Genomic DNA, 10351 nt, shown 5'->3' with positions numbered 1-10351 from the left:
AGCTTCAACGTACAATAGTTCTATCTTAATGCCCTTTAGGGTAACAATAAACCTAAGGAATTCGACTTCGTATATATAGAACTAGCACTTGGAGAGGTTAATATAGAGGTCGGCTTTTTATAACCGTTCTAAAACTTTATATATATATCGCTTATACTTAGCTTCGTCGTTACTAAAGATTAATATATTATCTAAATATACAATATAAGTAACGTCAACAAGGCTAGAGAGAGTATAGTTGATATAAGTCTAGAAGGTTATAAGTATATTAACTAGGCCTATTGGCATTACAATAAACTCGAAGTAGCTATATCGTATATAAAAGGCGGTCTTCTACTCGTCGCCCTTATATAGCCAGATCCGATAATATATATCCTTTAAATCGAGCTTAGTATAGATCTTTGTAGAAGACAAGCGATCAAGGATCTTACTAATCAAAGGAATAAAAGCGTAGTTCTTACAAGTAATATAATTAAGCGTACAATAGTCAACAACGAAGCGCAATTCGCCTCCCTTCTTTAGAACAAACAAAATGGGCGCGCCTATAGGACTAGTAGAAGGTCGGATCTACTACTTCTCCAAAGCCTCTACAAGCTATTTATATAAGGTTTCTAATTCCTTCTTGCTAAGAGGGTAGATTGGCCCCTATAGTGTAGCTATACCGTCTTCGAAATCGATATAGTGTTCGAGCGTAGTATAGCAAGATAGGGGAGGTCGATCTATAGTAGAGAAGAGGTCTTAGTAGGCCTTATACACTTCTAAAAGCTTAAGAGTAATAGGTTATAAGCCAACGGTAGACGAGTCTTCTTTAGCTAGGTTATCTAGGTTAGCTAGGTTAAGCGGTTTAGCTAGGTCGGTAACTAGTATAAGTATAGCAATAAGGAAAGCATTATCGCTCTAATTCTGCTTAGGCTCAACTTATAAGCCTAGATAGCGCTTTAAGTTTAAATAAGTCTAAGTCTTCTTATAGTAGTTAAAGAATAGCTCGGCTATCTCTATCTAAGTTTAGCCTAAGAGGATTGTAAATAGCTTAATATCTATAACTACAAAGTATAGTAAGTAAGTCTAAGAGTATCTAAGGTAGTAGGTAATATAAATATATAAGGGGTATACGCTATATATTAGAATAGGTATATTGCTAACAATAGTAAATCCAAAGTATTAAATAAACTTAGTTAATTGTAAATACTTAGCTAAAAAGCTACGACTAATTATATTATAATCTAACCTAGTATCTAGCATTGCTATCGTAGACTTCTAATTCTTATCTAAGTATATAAAGATAATACTCTCGATCTAAGACGACCTAGGCCCTCTAAGTTCCTAGGCAGCGTTAACGCTATAGTTACGCCTAAGCAGAGCAAAGTTTAGGTTGTTCTAGTTATTTAGATTCAAAGGCTCTAAGCAACGAATAGCGGTATAGCCTATACGCCTACAACAATAGCAAATAGCCTTAGGGCAGAATATAGAGATATAGCCAACTTCGTTGTAGATATAGTAAACTAGGTACGACTTAGACATAGTAGCAGGTGCTATAGCAGTATCTAGGGCAGGTTGCTAGGGTACAAGCTATATAGGAGGGAGCTAGATAGGCGTAGCTATAGGTGGAATAGGCTAAATAGATAGGGCAGGAAGTAGGGTAAGCTAGGCAAAAGAGCAGTTCTTAGGGCAATTAGCGTAGCAATAGCCCTCCCTACTATAGGTAAAGTATCGAACAGGGCGCTAGAAGGGCGTAGGCGAGATATTAATAGGGCGTAGCGGCTATAGAGCTATAAGGGCATTGTTTAATAAACGAGGGCGATAGCGAGAGATGCTAGTAATATACTAACTATATTCGATATAGTAGACGAAGCTTATAAGCTGCTAGAATATAGTAGGTAACTAGGGGGAGCAGTTAAAGATAAAGCTAATCTCTAAACAGAACTTCAGTAAAAGAGTAACTATATAGGTAGGTTTATCCTACTTTAAAGGTATATTAGCGATAACACTAGTAAACTGTTCAACGAACTCTAGGATAGTCTTGTCTTTATACTATATAAGGCACTTAAGTTCTATAGCTATACTAAAGGTATATAAATCAAAATTAGATAGTTCATTTTAAAAGAATACAACGAACTCACTTTAAGTAATAGCTAAGAGACAGAAGTTAAAATCAGCCTCCTATTCCTAGATATACTTTACCTAGGCGTTCTTAGACAGGCCTTGGAAGCAACTTACTATATATACAACGTAGTCGCTATTATTAAGTAAGTAGCCTATAAGCTAGAAGTTGGTATAGCAGTTGTATAGGAAGGCCTAGAGCAAAGAAGCATCCTTGCCACTGTATATAGGGTAGTTCAAGCCAGTAGTATACTAGAGGGGAGCTCCTATAGCGCTAGGAAGGATTAGCAAAGGCGCAATAGGAGCACTAAACTTAGGATTAGTAGTAGGTAAAGAGGCATCGAAGGCAATAGATATAGCTATAGGTATAGCTATAGGTATAGGCGTAGGCGCAGTGGCCACGGGCGTAGCCTTAGGCGTAGCAATAAGCGTAGAAGCAAGTATAGGAGTAGGTATAGGCGTAGGCGTAGCAACAGATATAGCTAGCACAGTGGTATTAGCGGCCTAGGCGGCAAAAGGGTCGGAATTCAAAGAGGTAACGCCTTCGGCAATATATGCAAGCTAGGCATTCTAGCGTAGAAGCTATATATACTAAGCTCGTAGTTAGAGAATAGCTTAACAACGACGTTTAAAAACGATCTTAGCGCTTAGACGGCGCTCCTCCTTAGTAAGATTGTACTTCTAGGTAGAGAGTAGGGGGTCGATAGGCGCTATATAGGAGCTATTCAGATCAATCTAAGCGTACTAGGAGCTCTCGCCTATAATAGCGTTAAACGTAGATAGTATAGAGAAGGTATATAAAGAGGTTAGATTAGTAGAAAGTGCCTAAGATTATAAGGGTATAAGGCTCTACTCGAGTATAGTATAAATATAGGTCTAAGCTATAGCTCGTCTCCGTTAGTTCAACTCCCTAGGATAGGATAAGAGCGTTCAACTTGTTAAGAGCAGAGGCTCCTAGAAGGAAGGGGGTATACATTGAAATAACGGAGTATAAGCAAGGTATAAGTAAAATATACGCTATAGGGTAGCTATAGGTAGGGGAGATATAGGTAGTTACATTGAACGCTAGCTTCTCTTACTGCCCTATAGGTTCTATCCTCCTTATCTCTCCTATCCTAGCCTTCAATCTTCCTCTATATCGGCTAGCCTCTATTCCTAAGCTTATAGATCCTTTCCTAGGCTATCCTATAGCGCCTATATAGCTCTCTAAATACGCCTAATCCGCTCTATTGCCGACCTAATGTCTTAGTTCCTTGTACTTACTTAGCCTAATGCCCTACACTTCGCTTAGCTTTATACCCTTCCGATTGCTCCTCTAGGTAGCTCGTGTAATCTAGGCTACTAATGTACACCCTAGTAGCATACACAGATGACCTACGTAGTACCTTGTAGTTGGCCAAGCTATACTAGGTGCTAGATATAGGGCGAGGTAGTTAGGCCGAGAGTTGTGCTAGGTGCCGAGGCGCGTCCCAAGGGCTGTGCTAGGTGCCAAGGCGGGTCCTATAGGTTAGGGTGGTTCTAGGGCATGACACTTAGTATATAGTATAGGGGTAGGGTCGTTTACTAAGTGCTCTAAATTACGTTCAATGTATTATATATTGACGATCTAGATATATAACGCTCTTTATAGAGCTATATTATAATACTCTTTAGTAGGTTGATCTCCTAGAAGGCTATATAGTAAAATACTATTACTATATCTTCTACCAAGGTATAGTTAAAAGCTTTATTGCTTATCGTAGCTAAGACGATCGCTCTAAAGCGCTTGTTTAGAGACCTTATATTTAAGACTAGAGAGCCCTAGAAGATCTTCTATAATAACTAGTAGACGATTCGCCTTATAGTAGAAGAGTATACAAGGATTAACACTTGTTTACGCTATATAGATATTTACAATATATAGCTTTGTTAAGAGTATTAGAATAAGCAGTTCGATATACTCTACCTTCCTATAGTATAGATGCCTATAGACGATTTAACGAAGTAGCTTTTAAAGTAGAAGTTTAAATACTTCTATACTCTATTAAACCTTTAAGATATATATTAAGTAAGAAAAGAGTAGGGGAGTCAACTATCTTCTTTATAAAGACTATCTACTACTATTGTTCTATACTTTCGCTTTACGTATTCTAATAATTAATAAGCTCTATTATCGCTACCTTTCCCTAAAGCCAAAGGATCTTCGCCTATATCTCTAACCGCTTTGCCAACTCTATTGTATATACAACGACCTACTCTAGCTCCTAATTATTAACTAGTTTATTGCTCTCTACCTACTTAGAGAGCACCTTCTATACTTTACTTTCTATTAACGCTATAGATATAAAACTAAGGGGGTTATCTAAAGCTCTACCCTAGGCAACTATAGAAACCTTCTATACCTATTTCTATACCTATATTTGCTACTAAGGCTACTACTCTTCTAGCTTTACTATCTCTATATCCTACTACTCTCCCTCTTCCTTAACCTTCTAGAGATCGTTTAAAAGTGTATAAAGTGTAGAATAAATCTTCTTTATAGTTTGCTTAGCTATTAGAAGGAGGTTATAGAGTAGTAGATAATTAGGACTCACCTTCTAGTTGAGGTTATTGATAATTATAATTAAAGCTTATACCTTCTCTACAATAGCGAGTAGAATCAGTTTATAGCTATAGTTAAAGCGTTTACAATACTAGCAATATACGCTATAGCTATTATAGTTGTAGTAGGTTCTATTGTAGAAGTTTATAAGAGTAGTGTATATATAACCTAGGTATAGGATCTTACGCTCTATGGTTATTTATAGGGCGTAACTAGGGGGTATATTAAAGCGATATAGCGGTAAACTAGAAGGAAGAGCGTATAACTTACTCGACTAGGGGACTACAACGTTGATTAGAAGAAGGCGTAGTAGGCTCTTTAAAAGCGGTATATAAGGTAGTAGGCTCTACTATAAGCTCTTTAGTGCTATTACCCTTCTTTAAAGGAGTAGGCGAAGGTATAGGCGATTCGTCTAAGAAGATATCGAAATATAAAGGTATAGTGGTCTTATATACTTTGGGGAGCTAGGAATAGTGATAGTAGTAGTAGCTACTATATATATAAATAAGAGGATAGATATAGGAAGAAGGAAGCTTAAGCTCCTATAAATAGGAATTTATACCTCCCCCTAGATTTAAACGCTCTAATTGGTTAAGACTACGTTTTAGAATTTTTATAGCCTTATACAACCTACTTCTATATATCCTACTATTTATAAGGATTTCCTATATTTTAGTTTTTATAGTTGTTCAACTATATACACTTAGGCGCTCTGTTGAACAACTAGGGGGTATATCACGTTAGGGGTAAGGGGTTTAGAGCTTGGTATAACGCACTAGCTATGGTTTCCCCACTCCTAGATATATATATACCACGCTCTGTTCAGTCCTTAGCTTTCCTTTATACTAGAACAACGTACTCTCTTTGTATTCCGATGCTCTACTACGATCCCACCATTGCATCCACACCTTACAGCTCGCTATAGCGTGTCACCGAGAGTAGCTGCGCGAATCGGATTGCGCTGGTGATTGCTCGTGCTGTTGGCGTTGACCCTCCCGGCGACTCTTATTTCACAGCCGTACATACTCTTCAAGAGTTGGATGAGGGTCCCCGTCACATCTTGACTGTGCAGACAACCCTCCCAAAAAATAGGGGCATTACTCCCTCTAGGTATCGAGGTACCTAGTGTACTGTGCAGCAACCAACCGCAAAGCGCGGCTGGCGGAGGAAAAGGGGCGAAGCATCGGAGCCCAGGCTCCACCGTGGGCTCTTCCGCTGCTTGCCGCTCCGGCTCTTGGCAGCGGGCGCAAAGCCGAAGGTGGGCTTTGGTGGGGTGGATTCTCTCGGGTGAACAACCCCGCGGATGATTCAACGGTAGCAGTTCGATTTACTTGCATGTTATGGAAGCAACACTGTCAGGTACGAAATAATTGGATTCGGGCTGCTCAATCTGTACACTACCTGACATACATGCCAATTGCTGAGGCATCAGGCTCCCAGCCGCTGCCCCGCCAACACCCCCTTAGCCCCCAAGTGTGTACCAAACAACAATGAGCTCGACAACCTTCCTCGCTGACGCGAGAGAAAGAGCTCGGGTGTTGGACCGGGATGATCCGCTCGCGTTTACGCGCAGCGAGTTCAACATCCCAACCAAGGCGCAGATAGCGAGCACCCGCTTACCCGATTCCCCGCCAGGTGTGTCAGTTGCACGTTCTGGACAAGTCTGCAATTCGGGATGCATGAGCTAATCGCAACTCCTCGTGCAACCCAGCGTCCACAGAACGCGAGTCTGGTGATGATGCCACAGCCGAGTGCATCTACCTGTGCGGGAACTCGCTGGGCCTCCAGCCCAAGCGGACCCAAACCCGCATCCAGCAGTATCTCGCGACCTGGGCCACCCAGGGAGTGCAGGGGCACTTCAAACCGCTCGAGGACTCGCCTCTCCCGACCTGGCTCGACGCCGACGACCGGGCCGCCCAGCTCATCGCTCCGGTCGTGGGCGCCTCCCAGTCCGAGGTGGCCGTCATGCAGACCCTGACGGCCAACCTACACCTGCTCATGTCTGCCTTCTACCGCCCGGACATCCGCGGTAGGCACAAGATCATCCTCGAGAGCAAGGCGTTTCCCAGCGACCATGTGAGCCACCTGTCCCCTACCCCGCCCCCTTTTCCGACCAAACAACGCAGGCTGCTAACACACCCATTTCCAGTTCGCCGTCGAAACCCAACTCCGCCACCACGGCCTCGACCCGGCCACCTCCATGATCACGCTCACCTCGCCAACCTCGCCAGAAGACAACGTCTTCACGACCGCCGAGATCCTGTCCGCCATCTCCACCCACGGCCCCACCACCGCCCTCCTCCTCCTCCCGGGGATCCAGTACTACACCGGCCAGCTGCTCGACATCCCGACCATCACCGCGCACGCGCACAAGCACGGCATCTTCGTGATCTTCGACCTCGCGCACGCCGTCGGCAACGTGCCGCTGGCGCTGCACGACTGGGACGTCGACGCGGCCGCCTGGTGCAGCTACAAGTACCTCAACGGCGGGCCGGGCTGCATCGGCGGGCTGTTCGTGCACGCGCGCCACGGCGACGCGGTCGTCGGACAACAGCCGCGCGCCGACCCGGCCACCGCCGCCGCCGCCGATGACGGCAACCGGCACCACCGGCCCGAGGAGGAGGAGGAGGAAGGCGGCGGCCACTACGCCTACACGAACCGGCTGGCCGGGTGGTGGGCCAACGACAAGCGGACGCGCTTCGCCATGGCGACCACCCCCGGGTTCCGCCCCGTCCGCGGCGCCGCCGGCTTCCAGCTGAGCAACCCGAGCATCCTGGACATGACCAGCCTGGGGGCGTCGCTCGAGGTGTTCGCGCTGGCGGGCGGCGTCGGGCGGCTGCGGGAGAAGTCGGTGCGGCTGACCGGGTTCCTGGAGGAGCTGCTGCTGCTGCTGAGCGGCGGCAGCATGGCGGCCGAGGAGCGGGCGCTGTTCCGCATCATCACGCCGAGCGATCCGCAGCAGCGCGGCGCGCAGCTGAGCCTGAAGCTCGCCGAGGGCCTGCTGGAGACGGTCATGCGCGAGCTGGAGCGGCGGGCGGTGATCGTCGACGAGCGCAAGCCGGACGTCATCCGCGTGGCGCCGGCGCCGCTGTACAATCGCTTCGAGGACTGCGTTGCGTTTGTCGAGGCGTTTGCCGAGGCGTTGGCTGTGGCGCGGCAGGCTAGGGCGTGAGGTGGAGGTAGGTATGTACGGGCTTGTTGTAGACCTGTAGATATCATATATCGGTGTCACACTGACGCATGGATGCTGAGCAATCTCTGTCCCCATATGTCGGTGTCCTTAGACAGTGAGCTGTGCTGTCACAAACGGAAGTGCTCACCAGAAAGATGATTGCACTAGGGGGCATCTTGTTTCGAGAGCCCGGCTCGGTCGCAAGCACCCGGAGCAGAAACACTCGAGCATGGTAGACACGCTTGCTTGATCATAAACTTCATTCACCCTGAGGTATGTGATGGCCTATGAACGACAACAGGAAATGAAGGGTAAGTTTGTCGAGTCACAGTACTTGTGTACCCGGGACCCCTTGAGTTGCACTGCCAGTCGTAGACGGACACCTTCAAACACCGGCTTGTGCTACTTTCCCAACTTGGCAGCGAAGAGTTGTATCCATTCGGATTTCAGGCTCGTAGAGAAGGAGAGAAGAGAGGGGGCGTTAGAGAGCCGGACCCGTGTGTCTCCACGCTTGAACGCAAGCATAAAGGGTTCAGAGAGAGCTGGGTAGATGAGATCAAGAATTGATTTGGCCGGGAAGGGAACTGGGGAGGGAACTGGGAAGGGAACTGGGGAGGGGGTACTGTTTGAACTTTTCGGCAGCGCTTTGGATTCCAGCTTATTGAGAATGAATTGATGCCTTGTCGCTGGACAAATCGGAAGTATTTTCCAGCAGTCCAATGCTAACCATGTCGCTTGGTCGTCGTGAGCCGGTGCCATGCCCCCGTGTGACTCGTTGACTCATTTCAGCTCAGTCCCGCGTACATCTCCCTTCCAACGCCCGCAGGGAAAACCGCATAAGCCTAACTCAGCAGCTTCCCATCGGTCCGTGACGAAGGAGGCGTGCGATTGCATTCACTAGCTCGATTGGGTGCTAGGCAATCGCAAACAAATAGCAGACCGTTCCCTGAGACCGCCTGAGATGCTCCAAAACGCAGAAAAGAATTTGCCCCATGATTGTCGCCTGCCGTTTACACCTCCGTCGTGACCTTCGCTTTCGCATTGGTAACCTTGACGCCTAATTGCTTCGCCCTCGCGATGATGTCGATGCGCTTCCTCGAGGAGACGTTGTGAGCGATCCTGCGGATACGGTGTTAGTCCCGCAGTCCCCCAATGGCGCCGCCTGCTTCTCCACGTAGTCGGTGTTGCTGTGGGTTCAGGCCCGGACAGGAAGGTCACGTACTCAGCGGCGTAGGTCTTGTTGTGCATGAGAAGGAGCTCGACATCCTTGACGTTGCTGACGAGGAAGGCCTTGTGGCCGGACGGCATCATGTGGCGGGTCTTCTTGTTGGAGCCATAGCCGATCTAGAAACCGAAACCGCGGTCGACACGTTAGCCGGTGTGCTTGTCTTCCCACGCCGAGTGTCTCGCGAAAATTCATAATCCCGTCGTCGTCCCCGTCTCCGTTGCCGGAACTACCTCCTCCTCCAAAAGTGCGACCAAAACGAAGGATAATGACGTACCGAGGGCATAGCCAGGTTGCCCTTGAACCGTCTCCGAACCCGGTTGTCAATACCCTTGGGCTTGCGCCATGCCGAGTCCAAGCACTTGAACCGGTCGCTCTGGTGGCGCATGAAGCGCTTCGTGCCTGCACAACGACGCGCTCGTCAACATTCTGGGTTTCAACAAAAATGCATCGCCAACTCGGAAGCCGGTATCCCAACTCCAATCGCGCGGAGGGGCTTGGGTAGGGCCGTCGGGGGAATCAGATCGGTGGGAAGATCAAAGATCGAACGACATACGCTTCTTCACGATCGGGATGTGCTTCTTGGCGGCAACCATCTGCGCGACGAGTTAGAATAGGGATCCAAATTGGAAACAGCACAGAACTGGCAGCACGACGACGGGACTTTACCTTGACGGATTTGTTGTCGGGTGATGGTCGAATTTGGCGGCGTCAAGATCCGGACCTACCTTGCAAAAAGTTTCCAGAAATTAGCGGAGGTGGTGGTGGGCTTAGGGCTGTGCGAAAATTGTTAAGATTGATGGTCTGTGCGCAAAAGCCATTTGCCCATGGGCTCTGTTGAAAGCGTAACGTGGGGCAGCCCGTCGGTTATCGATAACACCACATGACAGTCCGGGACAGAATGGACGAGCATCGCAAGTGAACGGAGCATTCAAGGCCAAGGCCACAAGTGTCATCATCAAAATCATGGAATCACGCCTAAGTCTATTTGAGCGCGATAATGTGTAAGCGAGAAACTCAAGGCACCCGCCACTGGGATTCTCGCCGTCCCCAATCTCGAGGTCCTCTGAACTGGCAAAAGAAGCCCCTTACGGCCCTAACCCCCAGGCGGCGTGCCCAACTGCGGCTAATGGCGAGGACGCCACCGGCTCCGATCAAGGTGGCACCCGGCTTATTCCAGCGGCCGTGGCCGCTTCCTATGTAGACGCGAGGGGCGGTGGGGAGGCTGCTGCCCAGCTTGGCCCTCCCTTGTCCAGGATGGCAGTGAGAGGAG

The 10351-nt window shown here is 47.6% G+C and overlaps 2 protein-coding genes across 2 annotated transcripts; one reads left to right on the top strand and one right to left on the bottom strand.

Moving 5' to 3' along the window:
* Nucleotides 1-5919: 5919 nt before the first annotated feature.
* Nucleotides 5920-8302, top strand: THITE_2119187 (uncharacterized protein). Its single transcript, XM_003655418.1, has 4 exons — nucleotides 5920-6040; nucleotides 6122-6316; nucleotides 6393-6757; nucleotides 6831-8302. Exons 2-4 carry the CDS (start codon nucleotides 6172-6174, stop codon nucleotides 7851-7853), a joined length of 1533 nt encoding a protein of 510 aa, XP_003655466.1. The 5' UTR covers nucleotides 5920-6040; nucleotides 6122-6171; the 3' UTR covers nucleotides 7854-8302.
* Nucleotides 8303-8504: 202 nt separating this feature from the next.
* On the bottom strand, nucleotides 8505-9799 carry THITE_2170924 (60S ribosomal protein L32). Its single transcript, XM_003655417.1, has 5 exons — nucleotides 9748-9799; nucleotides 9635-9674; nucleotides 9356-9480; nucleotides 9076-9197; nucleotides 8505-8972 (listed from the first exon to the last, which is right to left on the bottom strand). Exons 2-5 carry the CDS (start codon nucleotides 9672-9674, stop codon nucleotides 8864-8866), a joined length of 396 nt encoding a protein of 131 aa, XP_003655465.1. The 5' UTR covers nucleotides 9748-9799; the 3' UTR covers nucleotides 8505-8863.
* Between the last annotated feature and the right edge of the window lie 552 nt (nucleotides 9800-10351).

Source organism: Thermothielavioides terrestris, chromosome 4 (assembly GCF_000226115.1).
Source record: "Thermothielavioides terrestris NRRL 8126 chromosome 4, complete sequence".
Taxonomy (NCBI): Eukaryota; Fungi; Ascomycota; class Sordariomycetes; order Sordariales; family Chaetomiaceae; genus Thermothielavioides; species Thermothielavioides terrestris.
Note: the sequence above shows the minus strand (reverse complement) of the source record. Positions and strands in the feature narration are given on the sequence as shown.